The sequence below is a fragment of the Nelumbo nucifera genome, chromosome 2, assembly GCF_055504915.1.
Source record: "Nelumbo nucifera cultivar China Antique chromosome 2, China Antique-T2T, whole genome shotgun sequence".
In the NCBI taxonomy this organism is placed as follows: domain Eukaryota; kingdom Viridiplantae; phylum Streptophyta; class Magnoliopsida; order Proteales; family Nelumbonaceae; genus Nelumbo; species Nelumbo nucifera.
Genome location: NC_142650.1, coordinates 3,884,982 through 3,905,787, shown reverse-complemented (window position 1 = coordinate 3,905,787; position 20,806 = coordinate 3,884,982). Strand labels below are relative to the sequence as shown.

At 37.2% G+C, this 20,806-nt stretch overlaps 2 protein-coding genes across 4 annotated transcripts; one reads left to right on the top strand and one right to left on the bottom strand.

Annotated features, from left to right (window-relative positions):
* The first annotated feature begins 421 nt into the window (after window positions 1-421).
* On the top strand, window positions 422-8,774 carry LOC104594606 (soluble inorganic pyrophosphatase 4-like). 2 transcript variants are annotated; one of them, XM_010254975.3, is made up of 10 exons: window positions 424-610; window positions 3,928-4,072; window positions 4,256-4,284; window positions 4,556-4,621; window positions 4,708-4,815; window positions 6,345-6,410; window positions 6,491-6,611; window positions 6,767-6,848; window positions 7,975-8,050; window positions 8,187-8,774. In XM_010254975.3, the coding sequence occupies exons 2-9, from the start codon at window positions 3,937-3,939 to the stop codon at window positions 8,015-8,017; spliced, it is 651 nt and encodes a 216-aa protein (XP_010253277.1). In that variant the 5' UTR covers window positions 424-610; window positions 3,928-3,936; the 3' UTR covers window positions 8,018-8,050; window positions 8,187-8,774. The 2 variants fall into 2 exon arrangements, with proteins under 2 accessions (XP_088753539.1, XP_010253277.1); XM_088897413.1 differs by lacking the exon at window positions 7,975-8,050 and having other exon boundaries at window positions 422-610.
* A 4,214-nt stretch (window positions 8,775-12,988) lies between these two features.
* On the bottom strand, window positions 12,989-16,651 carry LOC104594605 (small ribosomal subunit protein uS8z/uS8w). Of its 2 annotated transcripts, none has more exons than XM_010254973.3 (4): window positions 16,493-16,651; window positions 13,996-14,146; window positions 13,699-13,859; window positions 12,989-13,311 (listed from the first exon to the last, which is right to left on the bottom strand). In XM_010254973.3, the coding sequence occupies exons 2-4, from the start codon at window positions 14,126-14,128 to the stop codon at window positions 13,213-13,215; spliced, it is 393 nt and encodes a 130-aa protein (XP_010253275.1). In that variant the 5' UTR covers window positions 14,129-14,146; window positions 16,493-16,651; the 3' UTR covers window positions 12,989-13,212. The 2 variants fall into 2 exon arrangements, with proteins under 2 accessions (XP_010253275.1, XP_088755604.1); XM_088899478.1 differs by having other exon boundaries at window positions 16,418-16,561.
* Between the last annotated feature and the right edge of the window lie 4,155 nt (window positions 16,652-20,806).

Below are 20,806 nucleotides of genomic sequence, written 5' to 3'. Positions count from 1 at the left end.
CCCAGGTGTCGTTAACATGTCTGACGTTCCACCATCTGATCCGCGAAACCTAACGTGTGACTAAACTGATCGGGTGGGACCGTTAAGAACTCCGTCTCGGTCCATGTGGGTCCTAAGCAAACCAGCCAATTAAAACCTCATTCGTGTCACCACTGGCACCGACTGCACAGCTGGAAACAACGTTTACAAAACTCGGTTTTGATAACCTACCGAAGGAGCACTCCGGATCTCCTATTGATAATAACTCTCACAATACACTACCGTGCATCCGTAACATCTCCCCGCGTATAATAACATGTAAGACGAAGAAATGCTCCCATGTATGGTTGCGATGTAATGTGGGTAGGTGTGGGTAGAGTTTCGTTAGCAGGAAATCCGGACTCGGACAAAAAAGCATACCAAAACGGCAAAGAAGAAAAGAAGCGGGAATGCGCACATCATTCGTAGCACAGCTCTCGACTCGTTCTATTTAATTGCATTACCCCCACGGGTTTCTTTACACAATCCTTTGCCGTTCTTCTCACTCATTCTCTCCTTTTTTCGAGATCTGAGATTATCTTCTTCTTCTTCTTTGGTTTCCGCCTCTGTTCTCGTGCCCGCACTGCTTCAGGTACGTTGCAAATTCAGTCTCATTTCTAGGGCTTTTGATCTCTTTGTTGAGATGCCATTCTCCATATTTGATTCTAGTTTAATTAGGGTTTTTCAATCTGTTGACCATGTTCTTTCTGTTTATGGATCTTTTTCTTCTGTTCACTGTTAATGAGTGTTGTGGACCTTGTGGTAATGTTTAGTCGCTCGCATTTCGTCTTTGTTGTTACGATCTGTATAACCGCCGTTCCTTCTATGTTCGAAATCCTCGCACTGATTGGGACTGCGTTTTGTTATCTTTCTTTCAATTTCGATTTTTTTTTTCCTTTTCTGTTTGTTGTTACTACAAGATATTCCGCTTTGCAATTGCACAGATTGTGCATTGTTCCTTTGGTAGATCTTTAAGTGTTTAAAATGCAGTGATGAATTCCTGCCGGAATTATATTATCTTCCGTAGTAACATGCTTCAGACCGTATAACTAATCTACCAGCTTGTCTAACTACCTACAAGGGGAAAACGATCGAAGTTCTATCCTTGTTCTTCTCTTTGGAATTTGGGAGGGGGGATGGAGACTATTAGAGAATCTACAGTGCCTAACTTTTGTTATTTTGGCATTGTGCTTCAGCCAAATCGAATCTTATATTTGCATAAATATTTGGTAGTCAGGAATTCAAGATCCCTGAGGGGGTTGCATTTGCTGTTATTTAGCCATAAGATCTAACAATTTAATGCAAGAAAGTGTTAGTTATTTTCTTATCATTTGTCTCTTTCAATCCCCTAGAAGATTGTTGTATATGCCAACAATTACTATTCGTATTTCATATTAATAATTGCAGGCAAGCAGAAGCTTATGGTTTTTATGGTTCTCTAGGATGGTTACCTTTACTGTCCTGCAGTTGCAGACATGTAGAGATATAAATGTATGCAATTAGTATGTAAATCATTTCCTTCAGGGTCGATATAGATTTGAAATCATGTTTGCTAATTGCACCTACCATGGTTGCAATACTCACTTATTGGAGAATATCTTCTCTTGATTTTCTACTTGATTGTAGAATTGACTATAAATTTTGAAAATGATATTGAATGTCAATTGCAAGAAGCACTATTATATAAATTTTTAATACTCTTATTGACAACTTCCTTATCACAGATGTTTGAATTGCGCCATAATTTGAATTTCCTTCTCGTCCACTTTATGTTTTGCACCTTGTTTCCAAGTTCAATACCTTCACATGTTCATGTCTAAGTTACTAGAGGTGCAACTTGGGTCGGGTTGGGTTGGGGTTAGGAATTTGTTAAATTTCCAATTGGCCCAAACCCTAACCCGAGCCCAATATAGTTGAAATTATTCAAATCAGGCAACCTGACTTGAAGCCCTACAAGTCACAAGGCTTATTTTTACCAAAAGTTCTACTGGTAGTCTTATTAATCATCTTCAATTTAAAGCAAGAAGTTTCTTTTTTTCTGAAATAATTATACTGGAAGTTCTTTGATTGTCGGAGAAAGAAAGTGCAAGGCTTATGGAGCTTGTCAAATTTTCACATATTCTGTTCTTTATGTTTTAGTTCTCTTTTCTTTTCCTTTCTTCTCACACCATCTATATAAAATAATAGTATGGGGGCTCCCAACAAACCCTTGACAAGGGGTTGATTGGGGACTTCATCCTCAACAATAACAACAACAGTAATAATTTGTCAATCTAATGAACGTTAATGTAATGCTGGATTTCTGTACACCATGATGATCAATTTAAAGGCCTTACTGTGTCTTGCAAGGTTCTATTTTTGTATTTTATCTATCAACTTTCTAAGTTGTCACGTGCTACCCATAGAACGTTAGATGTTATGAAAAAAGAAAACATGGCAATTATTATTACCTTGCTACTGATCAAAAGGGAAAGGTGAAAATGTTATAAAAGGTTCTGTTCAGACTTCATATACTCAATTCAACTAAGCCTTAATTCCAACTAAAGAGGCTTTTCTAAAATCATGCCCACAAAAATTTAGAAAAGTTATAGCAAACAGTGGCATATTCATTGATGCTAAATCAGTTCACAGGGGTCTACATTTGCCATTAAGCAGCTTGTATCATTTTCATGCTTGGCACTTAAGCAGCTTGAAGGTGTACCGTGCACCTATACGAGAGAGTATCTCTTCCCTTAATAAACATGGTGAGAGGGCATAGCCATCTAATTCTTTTTACTTTTTATCTATTTATTTCTGGACCATCTGTTCTAGTGTTGCACACATGTTGGTGGTTACAAACCTACAGTTAATCTGATTGGATGTTTGTCACAGGATTTGGTAGGTGTTACCCATCAAATTTTGCTCACCCCCAGCATGTTTACCCCAAAACAGCTATAAAAACTGTAACTAGTGGTGTTTTAAAAGCAAGAAGCACAATTAAAGTGCAATTGTGCAAGGGGTACCTAGAGCCATGGTTCAAAGTATTGATACGCCTCTGTGTATCGGCAGAGGCATATCGGTACTTAGGTACAAGTGGAAATACCTTTTTTTATTTTATTTTTTCAAAATTTGGTTTTTGGGAAGATATTTAAGCATGTTTTTTTATTAAAAAAGAGTGGGGTCCCGAAACACCTGTAAACAGGTGTATCGGACCCCCAAAGATATGATATGATATGCTTGATACAGGGCATATCGTATCGAAATTTTGAACCTTGCCTAGAGCCTGAGGCACAAGGAACAATGCAAGGCACACACACCTGAATGATGTGAAGCGCCATTTTTAAAAAAGGAAAACAAAAGAAAAGCTTCATATACATGGAGTGTGTGTGTGTATATGTTGGTTAGAGTACCATGTTATTAACACAAATATTTAGCCCTAGCTCATTAAAAATCATTTCTCATTACTTCCACCCAAGTTCTTTTTGGTATGCCCCTAGCATTTCTAGCCCCTTTAACTTGTAACATATTACCTTTTTTAACAGATGCTGGCAATCATAGTGTAGTAAACTTGTTTATTAATCTTCTTATCTATAACTTGTACATCAGTATATATAAGTCAAGAGGCTTGGCCTATTTCTTATACACATCATTCAGAATTATCTGTACTTACCTAACAAATACAATGGGTTAACAATCGTTGGAGACTTTTCTTTCATGTTTCTTGTTCATTATGATTTCAATGATAACATTCTTGTATTTGTATTACTTGTTTTATGAGAACCTTATCGGTAATTTTGTCTTCATTTGTGCATCCGTTTGATGAAATAGCTTGCAAACCAATTTCCACAAATAAATTTTTTCTCCTTTAGAAAATGTTCTGGAAAAGGAACTTAAACAATCATTTAAAACAGTCGGCCATATATATTTCAGGTTGCAGTTATGACTCCACCTATTGAGACTCCAAACAAGGCAATTGCATCAACCCAACAGCTGCATCCTCCTCTCAATGAAAGGATACTCTCATCCATGTCTAGGAGGGCAGTTGCTGCACACCCCTGGCATGATCTTGAGATAGGTACATGATTTCAATGCTACATGACATCACTTGATAATTATTTAATCAGTTTAATTTGTTAACTTCTATTTATTTTAATCATGGTATTCAAAATCAAACATGGAATTCTTAGTGCTTAATCTTTCAATTATCTGTGCCAATATAATGACATCACAGCTTATTGTGTTGTATCTTTGGATTCAGGACCTGGAGCTCCAACAATTTTTAACTGTGTAAGGATACCACACTTGATTGATTGATTTCTGAAAACTTAGTTTTCATGATGAGATGTGATTAATACCCAAGTATTGCAATTCCTGTAATAAAGGTTTTCTACCCTTGTAAAAAAGGTTAAAGAATGCAATCTTCTGGTATGTGTTGTCATAAAAGGTTTTAGTTTCCATTAATTGTTCACAGGGGGGAGAGTCAAATTTTTGAGTTTTATGATGGATGAGGCTCGTTCTGCTTATTGGGTTTTACTAAAGAAACTTCCAATTCTTGCAGGTGGTTGAAATAGGAAAAGGGAGTAAGGTGAAATATGAACTGGACAAGAAAACTGGCCTGATCAAGGTAAAGGTTTTACTAAAGAAACTTCCACTTTTGGCATATTTCTTAGTTGACCTCCCCTTCATGTTCATAAAGGTTTTCATTTACAGGTCGATCGTGTACTTTATTCATCAGTTGTATATCCCCATAACTATGGTTTCATTCCACGAACACTCTGTGAGGACAATGATCCAATGGATGTTTTGATCCTCATGCAGGTATTTGCAAGTGTCTATGTTGAATTCTTGCTCACAATAGTACGTGTTTGAATGATAGTAATGCATGGTATACAAACAGTGTTGCATGAGCACCCCACCTTTGGAGGGGACTCATGAGTTAAACCTTTGTCAAACTTGGCTACAGTGTGAATCAGACAGATTTACCAAAATGGCAGCCACATCAACTCCAAAACTATGAAATCCTCACTTTAGATGCCTCTATATAATGATGGTGCAATCATTTAAACTGTCCAACAGGGCACTCTGGTATTTGTGTTTTTTAAATTTACATACAACTTGTGATTCATCATAATATTAATTATGTGAGACATATCCTCAAATCTTACTTTTTAGGTTCACTGACTCAGACTTCCAGACACATCAGATTCTGGATCCTGTGTCTGAGTCCATGCAACACTGTATACAAGCGAACAAATTATTCTTACAACACAAGTATGATTAGAATGTCAAAGATCACATGATAGAAATAATATATTGGAAGGAGATTACACAAGTGTGTAATGACTAGGGTTATACACTGGCTACAAATGGTGGAACTATTCAAAAATTTCACATTTGATGATATTTGGAGGAATTGGTCTTTAGTGGCTTCTAGCTCAATGCAGAAGGTTATGGCCATGTTGGCTTGGGCTCCTCCCATTGAAGTATTTCTGAAATTAAGCTTCGATGGGAGTAGTCAAGGCAACCCAGGCCCAGCTGGAATAGGAGGGGTAATCAGAGACAAGGAAGGAAACTTAAGAGCACTCTTCTCAGGACCATTGGGGAATGGAGATTCCTTAAAGGCAGAATTGTACGCAGCCCTACAAGGTGTACAGATTGCAAGAGAGTTAGGATTGGAAAATTTGGTGATAGTAGGGGACTCTAAGGTGGTGGTGGGTTGGCTAAAAAACCCAGATTCAGTGATCTGGGTTTACAGAAATGAATTGAAGAAATTCAAATGGTTAACTCAGCAGATGGAGGTAACTATACAGTGGGTGGGGAGGGAGGCAAATGCTTTTTCTGATTCTCTCTAGCTAAACAAGGGGTAACTAGGGAACAGTTGTACTGGGCCCAATTGTAACTTTATGATGTCTCTGTATCAATGAGTGAGGCTGCACCTCGCACCTCATATTGGGATGCTTGTAACGAACTATTTATCATTTGCTTCCTAATGAAATCAATTGAATTTTATCTATCAAAAAAAAGGAGATTCAAAGCTAATTGTTTCATGGTTAGTGGTAGCAGTCAGACTCCGTGGACTCTTAGACATGCTTTTAGGGAGGCAGAAAGTATTGATAAGGACAGCATTTGTTTTGGGCTGCTATGTAATATTGAATGTAGCATTTTGGGATGGCAATCTTTCACCTTTATTAACTTTAATCTTCTTTGAATAGAATTGGTATCTCTGATGCTTAAAACATGGGTTGGTGTCTACTCCACCTATATTTCAGAATGGAATATCCTTTTGATTTAGTTTCTCATTGATGGAGACTGGCTTACTGCCTATTTGTGGTATTGCAAATGATTAGGAACCAGTTCTTCCTGGATGTTTTCTCCGGGCTAAAGCCATAGGCCTCATGCCTATGATCGATCAGGTATAAGATCCCACTTATAACTAAATTGTCATTTAGCCTTTGAAAGAAACTCCAGTGTAGTTTAATCAAAAGAAGTACAGGGAGAGAAAGATGATAAGATAATTGCGGTGTGTGCTGATGATCCCGAGTACCGACACTACACTGATATCAAGGAGCTCCCACCCCATCGTTTGGCTGAGATCAAGCGTTTCTTTGAAGATTGTATCCTTGTTCAGTAGATGCACTGATTTCATGTCATGCATTAATTGGTTTTCTCTTTGTTTGCTTTTGATGGTTTGTTACACTTTTTATTTATACTCTGACAAAGTCAGGAAATATTTTGTCTGTTAATATTTTCTTGACATATGGGGAATCAGACAAGAAAAATGAAAACAAGAAAGTTGCAGTTAATGAGTTTCTGCCGGCATCTACAGCCTATGAAGCCATCCAACACTCTATGTAAGTTTTTCTTTCAAATATCTTGTATTATTCTCATTTTCCCCTTTATGGATAGAGTTCTGATGACATGTGCTAGCATAAAATGGCCGAAGAGAATAGCTGTTACATTAGCTTATTTATATGAGCTAACCTATCAACAGGTCCATGCTAATGTTATCTGTAATCTTTGTGGAGAAAAAGGAAAAGAACAAAACCTATGTGGTTTGATGGGTCCCCTAATCTTTGTTTTTCTTCTTTTAGGGTAAATTACTCATACCTTTCCTGGTGTTTTTGTCAAATATTAAGGACTCCCCTCAGGTTTATTTATTAGCTTATACTCCATTTGATCACAAAATTACAGGGGCTTTATTACAGAAATAGGTATTTTTCCTAAATGCGCTAAATTTTTTAGTTTTGCTTTTAAATATTTATTTTGGATTTGGTGAGAGTAACCTCGTTTATAGACACTAAGTAGGTACCACTCATGTTTTTTTTTTCATTTTATATTTTTTTTCTTGAACCTGTTTTCAACTTTTTATTCTCACCTTAATATTATGGCAGAAAATGAATGTCCCTTCAAGAAATATAAATGAGGGAATTTAGAATTTTGAAAAGTCACAAATATCATTTGGACACTTCGTGACTAAAACTGAAGGGAATTTAGCAGTAAGGTGGAATCAAGGTTCAAAATATACGCCGGCGTATCGGGCGAATTTGTACTCATTTTTATTGCTTTTTTTATTTTTTTTTGCAACCTGTTCAGGGGGATCGGTTTAGGGCTCCTCCACCCCCTGAACCAGTCAGACCTCCAATACACCCACTGTAGGGGCGTACCGGAGGGATCTCAGAACGATGCGTACGTGTTAATACTTTGAACCTTGGGTGGAATAAGCCAACTCTTTTTTTTCAACCCCAGACTATAAGGGGTGAATAAGTTACAGTCCTGGATGGTGAAGATTCCCCTATTCATGAAGTTTTCACAATATTTTAACAATATCCTATGATTATACTGATCATTGAAAATGGAAAGTTGGTGAGACGATATAACCATTTTATCGATATACGTTTAAACTGGTGTTTGGCTTAAACAAATTCCAATTGCTTAGAATGTTAGCGATTCACTTGTTTTATTTTAATTGTCGTGAAGGAATCTTTATGCTACCTACATTGTGGAGAGCCTGAGGAGATAGGCAGGTTCATCACAGTAGTTGGTTTCATACAAGGTTGATGCTCATATATGGATTTTCATTTCTCAATACTAAACGAATGTTTAAATCTTTGTATGCACGTTTCTGCCATTGAATGTGCGTGATCATAATACATTTTCTGATTATTGGGTTTGTAATATGCTTATGACAGGGCTTATCTGATTTTCACACGAATGGATGTCAATAGGGAAAAAATCAAAGTACAAAGAAAACAACCTGCCCATAGAATAAAACAATTGTCTAGCCTTGAGTTCTTACTCCCCCCTGGTCTTACAAAAATCATAATTCAGAACCACTGATTCACTATAGGGAAGGGGACGGATTTGCTACGGGAAGATTCGTGCCAACCAGCCAATACAGGATCTGCAGATGTTATGTGGATTCAATCCAACGGGCAACAGTATCCAAGCTGCCTATTTGTGCACGTTCTCATGTTAAGTCCTTTTCTCTTTCCTGCATAAAACATTGGATCTTTAACAAAGCTGGATCGTTTGTTGGGTTCCGTAGCATTGAAATGGTTTGGAGTGGTCGAATTGGAGTCTACACTGTTTATGATCATTGATCAGCCTGCTGCTATTGTATTTCATTTTTACCCGATCTTACAAGCCTCTTTCTGTGAATAATGTTAAGTGCTCTGTTAACGATGTCGAGCTTCACCACATTTTTTTTTCAGTGCGATCTTGTTAAACAACTGAACAATATAGAAATTACTACAAGGGGTTGTGTTCAAAGAGAAAAATTTTGTTGTTTAGAGAAAAAAAAAAGAAAAACAGATGGCTTTTTTTTTTAAATTCCCTGACACGTTAGCATGGGCTCCGTGTAAGAGTATTTGCAATCTATAATGCCCCAAAAAAACATGACACTTGCAGATCCTTGACCAATCAAAATCCCCTGTGAATTTTGATAAATACCACGGGTTACCACTTTTGTGATACCGGTTGATTACTGGCATGTTTTACCGGCATCATAAAGATGTTGGTTACTGTTTGACCCATTCTGTCATCCACTACAAATATAAAACGCAAATAATATGTTTTCGGAAACATATATAAATGGACTATAGCAATTATAAAGGATAAAGAATAAAAATACATTTCTCAATGATTATATTATATATAATATATAAAATTCTCCTCATAACTGCACGTATGGGTTACCGACTTACAGTCTGTTCTGAACCATCAAGAATCCAGAGCTAACAGTGCATTTCTAGTCTTTTAACCATTGAATCAAAACCCCAAATAAAATTAGGCTCAGTTTGAAAGGAGTACAAATACAAATACATACAAAATAATACAAAAGATAAGATTTTGTACTATATATTTATATTTGCTCTCCTTCCAAACTGAGCCTTAAGAACAGACTTCGATGGAAGCTACGTGAGTTCGTGATGAATGAGAAGGCCCATATTTGTTAGAATTTGGATGGAAGCTACGCATAATACAGTGTTGTGCCAGTTTGAAAAAACGAATAACTCCAAAACCAAAAGGGAGAAAAAATTAACAGAGTGAATGATCAATAGGACAGTCTAAAAGAGAATCATACTTAAAAGGTTCCCCAATTGCTTTTTAGAAAGAAAATATATATATATATATATATTATACAGAAAAAGGAGAATAAAGAGAACGTGCGACGGTGCGAGGCAGTTTGTGCTTCGAGTATATGCCGAGAAGATCCTCTCTTCCTTTACAACACCGCCCACCCCGGTTCCTTCAACCAACAGCAACCCTCAAAATCAGCCTCCTCTTTTTAAAGCCCAAACACCCTCCACATCTCTCTCCATCTTTCATTTATATGCTAGAAGATCATCCCGTCCGTCATTTACATCTCAACTGTTTTTCACTTTTTCTTTCCTTGTGGATTCTCATGGAGTCTGAAGCCTTGGTGGACGACGTCAACGGTGAAGATGATAACGATCAAAATGCGTGGGGGTGATGACGACGTTCATGTTCCGATGGTAATTTGATTTATTACCATTTGGGCAACTTGAGATCCTTTGGCAATGTCTCCTCTAGCTGACATGTTTGTGGCTGCTTAATCATTATCAAGCTTTTTAAGTTGTTCTATTAATGGAGGAAATTTCTATCTTTTTGAACGGAAAATACCAGGAGCTATTCTTTTCTTTCTGTGGACAGGTTACTATTCATTCTTTCATTTGTTAATCTCTCTCTCTCTCTCTAATCTCTATATACATATATTGCTACATGTTTTTCTTTTCCTTTCTCAATTTGCATTCCTCTTTTAAAGATGTACCGATTAATCAATCAATTGGGGTCAGTTTGGGCCGTGGAAACACAAAACATAAGTGTCGACAAGAACATCATCTTGGCATAAACAGTCAAGATTGGGGAGGGGGATTCATCATTTTCACGGTATGTGTGGAAACTCATTAAATCATTTTGCAGAGTTAATGTGGAAACCTCAAAAATCAATACCTTTAGCTATCTTTTTGACTATTCACTTCGCAGATCCACCTGTTCAGATAACTCCATCTAGAGTCTAGAGAGAGATTCTCCCACAGTGCCAAAAACCAATGAAATCAAATGATATGACCTCCATTTTCTTCTTTTACTTTATTCGATCAACTGGATGGTGTTTGAAACTACTTTCTGGTATCATATTCTGCAACTTGAGAATTTCTTGGCGACCCCGGCGCTGGCCAGTGGGTTCAAGTGAAAGAGACAAACGGCAGGCCTTTGCTTTAAAGTTTTTTTTTGTTCTTGATATTTTTTTTTCCTTTCAAGGAATAAATAAATGTCAACATTTCTTCTGATTTTTGCCAAGCGTTCAACCTGTCAAAGGTTTTGTTTATCTTACAATATATCGATGTGTCGAAGTCTCAAAGATTGAGTGGATACTTGGAGGAAATCACTTCGACTCTTCGAGTGCAAACGCATTGTGGATCCGGAGTGACGAATTACGTGTGCGGATCAGATCGTAACTTATCTCTGATTTGTTTCAGATTTCAGGGCTCAAACGGTTGAGAACTTGTCATTAGAAATGATGGGCGATCGCCAATCGATTCATCCTATATACATGAATATATGAGAAAATCTATAGTACCGGAACCATAAGAGTGACCAATCAAAACCCGCCGGTGAATTTTGATAAATATTTGCTGATTGGTTACCATTTGTTTGATACCGGTTGACTGGTCAGAAGTTATTCAAAACCCGCCGGGGTTTCCATTTGTATGATACCGGTTGACTGGTCACAAGTTATTTGGTATCCTAATCAAACAACGAAGAAAAGATACCATGGTATATTAAGGCAAAAACAAACAGTCCAGCAAAACCATGGTATTGAAAACCGGACCGGTTGACTCGGGAACCGGTTAGGCACTCGATTCTTTGTTTCTGGGCCAAAAACGGTTGATTTGGTCAGTAACCCACTGACCTGGGTGGTCCAAACTGTAGGCAATGGTTTTTAATTGTTTTATTTTATTTATTATTATTTTTTAATCAGAATGGATCATTCATTCAAACTGAACTATTAGACCGTTTGACCCAAAAACTGATAACCAAAACGGTTTCATATCCGATCTGGTTTTTAAAAACTTGAGCACTACAGTGAAAAGCAGGCTTCTAGTTGGCTTACTAATTGGCATTGAGGAGTGAGGGCCAGAGGAGCCAACGAGGGAGATGGCGACTGGCGAGAGATTGGCCCAATGAGTTTGACTCTTGAGGATGCCCCCCAGTTGAACAAGTATTGCCAATGCCAATCTAATCAAACTCTCCTCGGTGGCTACCACTGTTACCCAACCTGTCAAGCACAAATGGTTCTCTTCGAGTCATTCCTCAGTTTTCTTGTATGTTACTGAGCGATGCAACCTAAACAGCCCCCGTGAATTAAGAATCTTTCCCCTTCTTAACACTGACCCCAAATGTATGAATTCCATGGTTTTCAAAACCGGACCAGACCGGAAAAACCAGGTTCAATTTTTTCTCAAATCTGCTTTTTTTTCTCAAAACTGTTGATTTTGGCCAACAAACTGTTGAATTGGCCAATTAACGGTTTAAACCGTCCCAATCATTCAAACGGTCGACTATTTTTCAAATTTTTTTTATTTTTTATCAAAACAGGCCGTTCATTCGAATCAAGCGGTTGGACCGTTCAAACCAATAACCAGACCCTAACCAGTTCGGTCACCGGTTTTAAAAACCATGATGAATTCTGGGGTGGATGATTGTAGCTTTACCTTGGAGCCTTCAAATCTTGCTTTATTCCTTTCGTACATCTATTTTTCCGATTTATCGGGATGTGGCTAAGCACTGCCCGTCTTGTTTTAGTGTAATCCCTCTATTATCATTTTAGGTGGTGTTCGCTAGTATAGTGAACCCATGAGATAATAGTGGGTTTCAAACCACACCACACCACATTCAGTTATGGTGTGGTCTGGTTTGAAATCCACTCTCGGTGTGGATTATGCCACAATCCAAAATATCAGCCGGCCGTGTACAGAACACCACTGGTGTATTTACTCAGCACAAACAAACAGATGCAAAACTGAACCAAGAGCCAAAAACTGTATCTGATGCAAATTTACAGTACAACCAGACAGCCCGTGGAAGATATCCAAGCAACCCCAAGGCTATAAAACATTAACGGGAGAACAAAACAAACAAAACTTTGTGGCCTATAAATCTCGTTAAAATTCAATTCACCATTCACAAAGTTGGTGCAATTTCCTTCACCTGCGTCGATAAAGTGAATTCACAGCCAACCTATATACAAAAAAGTTGGTACAGTTCACAACAAAGTGAATTAGGTAGCCAAAAGGTGAAGTGTATTTAACCAGTAAATGTAAATATTTGAATAGCACATTCAAGATGATGACACGAGGATGTATAGTCTGGGTTGAAAGAAAGGCTTGTATTGAAACTTGAACCCCCTTTGAAAATGCTCGATGCAAGTAAATTTGAGTAACCATCCATGGTAACAAGAATAACAGGATTGAACGAGAACTAGAATTTTACCTTCCAAAATAGCTTTCTTTTCTAATAATCTCCAATAAACTTCAAAATAAAAAACAAAATTCGCCCAAATTAAACATAGAAATAATTCAGAGTATAACGTTTCAAAATGCACCCAAAAACTCCTCGGAATGCAGAAAACCGAATCTTCATCTTGAGTGAAAACACGCCTAATGGAAACAGCTGATTCACCGACTCCTCGACCTAGTAGAAGAAACCAAGTACTTTACCACCTACATTCTTTCTCCTAGCCTCTTCGTGATCCATGATGCCAGCAGACGTGGTCAGCACAATGTAACCAAACTGCAGGATTTTAAAAATCCATCAAAACAAGGCAAAAGTCACTATAACGTGGAATTTACCAAGAGGTACGATTTTGTTTTTCAAACAAAAATTGGCACACCAGCAAAATCAGGGTCGAAACCAATAACCAACTGCCCACCACCACAGAAGCATACAAGCTCCGAGGCAGAAATCACTAATAACCAGCAAATCTTACCGGTGGACAGTAATACAAAGGCAAACAGCCTATCAATCGGACTATCTAGAATACACAAAAAAAAAGCTGACTAGTCACAGTGGACATATGATCTACTGATGGCATGGCTTCAGGATCCTAACAACAATTTTGGTTCTAAAAAGACGATGCAATCAGCAAGTTTCTAGAACAATTAAATACAAGGCTCAAACCTGTCTTGAGGGAAGCAATCTGGCAGTCCAGTTCTCAATGTCCTTAACACCAAGGTCAAAACGAGGGCTAATAACACCACACTTGTTCAACCTTCCATTCAGTTCAACCACAATTTTCCCGGCCCTATGGTCATCAACATACTCGAACTCTCCAATGTATCCTTCATAAGAAAGGATGCAATAAATAAATAAATAAATCATAAAGCCATAAAAAAGAACATGTCACTGATAAAATAGAAAAATATCTAAATGAATCATATAAAAAGTCAATAAATGGAATTAAAGAATAGGGCAAACCATGCTTTTGCATCACAAGGAGGAACTTAATGATCACTTTCGAGGATGGTCTGATCATAACCTGTCGCTTCCCACGCTTCTCTGCATTGTACATGCTTTTAAGAGCATCGTTTAAAACGCTAACTCTCACCATTTTTCCCAAAGCTTGCTCCTGCCAGTAGTTAACAACAGGGATTATTGTCTTTGTCAGTCTCACAAGTGTGCTCAAGTACTTTACATTGAACAGTTAAATCATGCCAAAAAATAAAGAATAGACAATTCTGCGCTGTTCAAGCCATACATGTTACAACACTCATTCAATCTGGTCAATTTTGCTCATGTACATATCAAAACATGAATACGGAATGGGAAAATAACAACCATCAAGAATAAATCACAAACATGTACATACCAATGCAGATACATCTAGCAGTAGCATGGCCATACTATTTTGCACATACTTGTGGGGTATGAACATTCTACTGGAATATGGACGGATAGTTACAGAGATTTGTGACAAAAAAAGCATATAGGTATCAAAATTAGACCTTCCAAATATTGAAAATAAAGAGTGCATGCAGAAAAATAGATTCTACGAGTACTGTTAATGTGAGACTGCTAATATTAACTCTCATTGCATGTCTATACTCAATAGAACAAATAAAAATCCAAGTTGACTTCCTAACACTCATAGTGATTCCAAGTTGAATGAATTTATATAGCCAATGGAACCTTTGGTGGGTTAATTAAAGCAACGAAAGAATAATAATGATATAAAGTGAACTACTGTACCCAATGAAAATTAAGGAATAGTGAAGTTGGGGAATAATAATGAAATTGGGGTATCAAAATTCAAGGAGCTACTTGATAACAACTAAAGTTGCTTAACTAAATAACTTATTGCTTGTTATTTAGTGAACAAATTATTAAGTAAATTGTAAAGTGTCTGAAGCCGAACTGCTGAAGTTAGAATGATTACGACACACTAGTATATTTTTCTCAAATAATTATTTTATTCACTAAATAGTGCTGCAAACAGATTGGAATTGAAATCAAACGTTATCCATTGTTATCCACTAAATGGTATATTTTATTCACTAAGGTAATATCAACTTTTAATTCATTTATATTCAGACAGAAATCAAATGTTATCCATTGATAAATCAGATTGAAATTGAAATCTGATATTGGATAGCATTTATAAATTAAACTAAATACGATTAACATATCATATATTATTAATAAAATGACATAAAAATGACTTTGATATTGTATATCATGAAAAAATATATTGAAAATAAACTTTATGAAACTTGAAAAAAAATGACTCTTTGGTAAAAACAGAACATTCAAACCAGTTTTAATTGTGTAAAGCAGGTTAAATTTTATAGGTTTATACATTTAAATATGATATGTATTCAAATCCGATTGTATAGGGGTGGAAGCATTTAGATCAAGGTATAGCAGAGTAAATTGGATTGGATTAGGGTGAACCCATAATCCATATTATAATTATAAACAAAAGCACAAACCAACAACAAATTCAACTGAACCTCTTCAGTGTTATCAAACAGTTCCTACGTATTTCTTCCAGCACAACAGTATGACCAAACTATTGACAACCAAATTTTTAGGCGAGATGCCGAGTATAACAAACTGTACCTATTTATTGTTATCAACCACAATCCCTAAATTTTTTATCCTGAATCTTCCAGTAGTCATAGTGCTATTTAGGATTAAGTGGAATGCTCCAAATGTTGCTGGAAGCAACCGTAAGAAGTCTCTAATCACACCAAATGACAAGTTAAGATATATCTTACAACCTATGCTTCAATATACAGCCAAGCTGATGAGGGCAATGCACATGTGCACCGTTTAACAACTAACACTCTCCGGGATGTAAATGTTCAAGAGGATCCGGTTTCAGGTTGCATACTCATCTGCGCAATTCCAATTCAAGTACGAGCAACGGATTTTGGTGGCCCTGCTTAAAATGGGACCCAGCATAATGCAATAGAAACTCGATCACTTAACAATAAAATAAAGAATTAAATGTAGGCTAACAACGTCCCTTCTTAATGGATCATAACATTATATCTAATCAGACAGTTAGGTCTATTCAACCGGTAAAATATGTTTACACCACTAGCGGCCGGCTCATCTAGATATGTATACAAGTTAAGGTAAGAGGAAACAAAAGTCTGTCTTTAACTGCCACACAATTACATAAATAAAGAAACAAAATCATCACTGAAAGTTAGATCACTCCTCCCAAACAACATAAGCAGAACGAAATTAGATGAACACATTTGCGTTCCATGCAGTGAAGGAACCTAGAGCAAAAGAGAAGTAGAACAAAATTGAATAACAGATTCATGGCTGGGCTTTTGTCAACCGAAGTATAAACACAGAAAATGAACAGATCGAAGATCATTAATCGAACCTATAAGAGTAAACCCTAACAAGAAGGGTAATGGAGAACGAACTAAGCTCTTCGTTTAGTGGTTTCAAACGGTACCTGTAAAGAGAGATCTGCGGCGGCCTCCCTGAAAGCGTAGAATATGGAGAGCAGGAGCTAGGGTTTTTGGCCTCGGAGGGTGAAATGGAGAAACCCCGGTTACCTATTATACAAGGATCTCTTCTGTAATTACGGAACTGCCCTCCTTTTTAGGTTTCGGCTTACCATTGCCGTTAAATATTGACGGAAGGGCTGAAATCTCAATTTTACCCTTCCGTTAAATATTTCCTTTTGGTCTCTTACTTTACCTCCGTACAACGAAGTCACCGTTGCCACCACTACGCCCCTTCTTCCCCTTCGTTTTGTCTCTCCGCCAACACACTTCTCTAACCCGTTCAAATCCTGCCTAAGAGAATCGAATGTTGCAAAAATAGATATGGAGATCTAAGGAAGGGAGGCACTTGAAGAAGAGCCAACACTGCCCATATATGCTTGGAGGGAGGTGGTGGTGGAAAAGGCTTCTTAAAAAACCTCATTGGCATAGAATTAGAGTTTGGTGCTGGAGATTTCTTATAGAGCAAATAATGAACAGTACCTGAGTCGTAAAGAGGAATTTTTTTTCCCTACATTTGCCTCTGCTTTTTGCTATTGCCGTTGTTGGTGGTGGTAATGCTTACTACTTTCTACTTTCTGCAAATTAGAGCTATGCTTGCTACTTCTGCCTTTTTTTATCATTTCCCCCATTAATAGAATTCTCAAAGAGCTTAGGGTTTTCCTGCAATCGCTCCTCTTCTCTATTGGCATAAAGATCAAGTCTTGGGGGGGTGGAGGGGTTTCGAAGTGCAGAGCCTCATTTCCCCTACCTAAACCCTAATCTAACACATCTCTCCCCAAATCAAATCATTTCAATCAAGGATCTCTATCTCTCTCTCTTGTACTCTCAACTTTTTTTCTCTTAGAGAGAGAGAAAGGGGGAAAGGGAGATTGTGAGAAAAGAGTAAAAAGAATGATGAGGAAGAGATCGAGGGTTAAGATCATGGAGAAGATAAGTGATCTCATCTAGGGTTTATAGAGATGGGAAAAAAAAAGAAAGAAAGAGAGTTTAGAGAACATCTCATCATGAGAGGATTTTTCCAACTCAGACATGGTCTTCACGATTTCTTCTCCACTATCGTCGATCTCTCCGGTGGCTCCATCTTCTATGGTTGCTATGAAAGCTATTGTTTTTCTTCTATCCTACACAAACAGACAGGGGGAAGAGAGGTCGGAGGAGGGTGTCTTGTTTTAGAAAGAGAAGAAGGAGAAAAGGAAGAAAAAGGGTGAAAGAGAGGGGAGAGAGAGAGAGAGAGAGAAGGAGGAATGGGTGCTGAACCTGCTGGTCGAGAGGAAGGGAACAAGGGTAATATTGGGTTTAAAAAAAATTAAATGTCACGTTGTGTCACATGCATATGGGTTTTGGCAAAATATTGTCATATATTAACAGTAAGGGTAGAGCAAGTCAATTGTCAAAAACAGTAAGGGTAGCGTTAGACAATAGTCAAATAGTAAGGGTATACTTAGTCAATTAACTAAACCATAAGGATAGTTTAAGAAATTTGCTCCCTCCCCTCCCCCCAAAAAAAAAAGAAAAAGAAAAAAAAATGTTGATCGGGCCGAGCCAAACAGCTGGGCGGTTTAGACCTTCAAGCTATTACTCAATTTGGATCCAACCTCAAACATGAAATTAGGGATCCTTTAATGATAGTTGAGGTAGCTAAAGTGAATGACTTATTATTTCGTTTTATTATTTTTTTTAATAGTGAGTGGTGTCATCATATAAGCATATTCATACTCTTGAAGGTGGGTTACTTTGGCTACTTTGAGCCATATTACATTAGATACTGTATCCATATAAAACACCTTATACAATTATACTTTTATCATCTACTAGTAAATATGTACGTGCATTTACATATGGCATTATCTCCAAGACAAAACTTTTTATAATTAATGGACAGTTTTTAAACAGTTATAAGTGGACAGTTTCTAAAATGAGAGTAAAGGACATATATGCCCTATTTATGCCCATTGTATGTTTAGACGAGGAGGATAAAAAACATCCAATGAAATTTCCAAAGAGAAGGGGAATTCGCTATTTTATAAGTAGTATAGATTTCTTCTTTGATTTTGATAAACCGTTCAGTCCAATCCACAAACTGTGTATGCTTAGTAATTTTGCACACCACCTTTTGAACATCCAGAAATAAAACATTTGATGGATGATTTCCTTTCATCTCGCATAAATCCTAAGTTTCACACTTATGGTCATCCTTTATCAAACTCCAAGCCGATGGCTTCCGCTATTTTGAAAAATTCTTCATAATCTGGGTTTCTACCTGATACAAATGGCACCCTCTACCAATGAATTTCTACCGTCATCTCTCAAAAGGGTCTTGATTTTGCCAATGATGTATTCATAGAGAAAACAATTGCATCCTTTACACCTCTTAGCTTGCCTCGAGTCTAAAAGACTACGAAAATCCCTTGGACAGTACCAAAGTATGAAGTATAAAAAAAGTTTTTACTTTGATGTTTTCTTTGAAAATCGTTTGGGTAAAATATTTTGTAAAGTATGTTTTTCAAAATAAAATAACCATTTTTTGCTTGGTAAAAGCATGTCTGTCCGTACTTCTGGTGATGGTTTTCGATGGTTTGGTGGCTGAGACCAGTGATGGTAGTGTAACTCCAGTAGCAGCGAATGGAAGTAGGGCTGAGAGTTGTATCAGAAAGTGGTCAAATGTGACCACCTGTTCGCATGAAAACAAAAGTACTATTTCACCAAAAGCACGAAGTATAAAAACCGACTTCATGTTTTTTGAGGTTTTTATACTTGTGAAGGAGCATTAAGTATAAAATACAAACACTATATCGTACTTTTGTACTTTCAAATGTATGAAAGTACTTTATAAAAGTCTACCCAAATAGGGCCTATCAAACATCACAAATCTATTGGGTCAATGTTTCTACATCAACCATAAAGCCCAGTGGCACATTATTGCATCGGGTGCAGGGCTGTAAATGGGTTTGGGTTGGACCCAATGACCTTAATTGATTGGGTCGATTATGGTTTATGGAATTTGAACCGATGGGTCATTTTTGGTTCTTGATATATTGTTATGGTTCTTATTGGGCCAAAATCGGTTCCATCCAATCCCGAGCTAATTCAGACTCAACCTGAGCTATATATATATAATTTAATATACAAATATATTAAATAAAATAATATTGTATATATAATATTTTCAATAGGTTTATTATAATTGGGTTCATAGGGTGAGATCCAATTGTCTCGATAACCAGTCATTTTGGTTATGGGTCTAAAATTAAAGACCTTGTTAGGTCTAATTTGGTTAGTTCTAGTTGAGGCCCGATCCAGACCCGACCTATTGGCAGTCCTAATCAGGTGACACCGCTGATTTAAGTATGAATTCATATTATTGTTTACTCTTTGTGGTAGTTGGCTCATCACTACTGTCATCAGATAAAGCTCTCTCTCTCTCTCTCTCTCTCTCTCTCTCTCTCTTATATCTCTTAAAGTGCTACAGGGGGTAGCCCATCCTCCAACCCAGGTGCAGGTAGGATTTGATCCTAAGTCTCTACTACATCCAACAGGATACCTTACCAACCTGCTAGTTGACATCTTACTTTATCAGATAAAGGTCACACCATTGTTTAGGATGCGTTTGGAATTGGTGTAAAAGTACACCGATGATGTTTTTACACTAAACCATGAAGAAGTGACTGTTGCACTTTTGAAAAGTGTGATGTGACTAGTATAAAGTTTTACATCGATTTTATCAATGTAGTATTTACATTGATTTTATCAGTGTAGTATTTACACCAATAATCGATGTAAAACTTTATGTTTGATGAGATTTTACATCGAATCACTACGTAAAACTACACTCCATCTAAACGCACGCAAAACTGAATTGGAGTGGAATTTTATGTCGATCATGACTACACACACCTTCAAAACATTGACAAAATTGAACCAACGTAAACTTTTACACCATTCTTGATTTTCACCGATTCCAAATGCATCCTTAGGTATACACCATCATTGGTGTGTTTTTGGATGAAGCAAAACGCTGCATATTCAAACCTTGCCGTTGTAGTGCTTAAGAATTTGTTTGCCTATTGTGGTGGCCATGGTGACTAATTCCAATTCGTATTAGCTGAGCACTTTGGCTGTTGAGCAGGCTGTTGAACAAATGATGGGGTTCAACGACAGTAATAAATTCATGGCCCCGCTATAAAAGGTGTGGGCCCCATGTATTTTATTGTTGGTGTGGAACCTTGTCATTGGTTCTACACCCTACTAAACATCCAAAG

Excerpts from the sequence above, each read along its gene's own strand:
- LOC104594606 (XM_088897413.1), top strand. The coding sequence starts at position 3,937 with ATGACTCCACCTATTGAGACTCCAAACAAGGCAATTGCATCAACCCAA. Across the intron at positions 4,285-4,555 it reads CTCCAACAATTTTTAACTGT|GTGGTTGAAATAGGAAAAGG; the intron begins GTAAGGATACCA and ends CAATTCTTGCAG. Across the intron at positions 4,622-4,707 it reads AGAAAACTGGCCTGATCAAG|GTCGATCGTGTACTTTATTC; the intron begins GTAAAGGTTTTA and ends TTTCATTTACAG.
- LOC104594605 (XM_010254973.3), bottom strand. The coding sequence starts at position 14,128 with ATGGTGAGAGTTAGCGTTTTAAACGATGCTCTTAAAAGCATGTACAAT. Across the intron at positions 13,860-13,995 it reads CCTTGTGATGCAAAAGCATG|GATACATTGGAGAGTTCGAG; the intron begins GTTTGCCCTATT and ends TTTCTTATGAAG. Across the intron at positions 13,312-13,698 it reads GATTGCTTCCCTCAAGACAG|TTTGGTTACATTGTGCTGAC; the intron begins GTTTGAGCCTTG and ends AAAATCCTGCAG.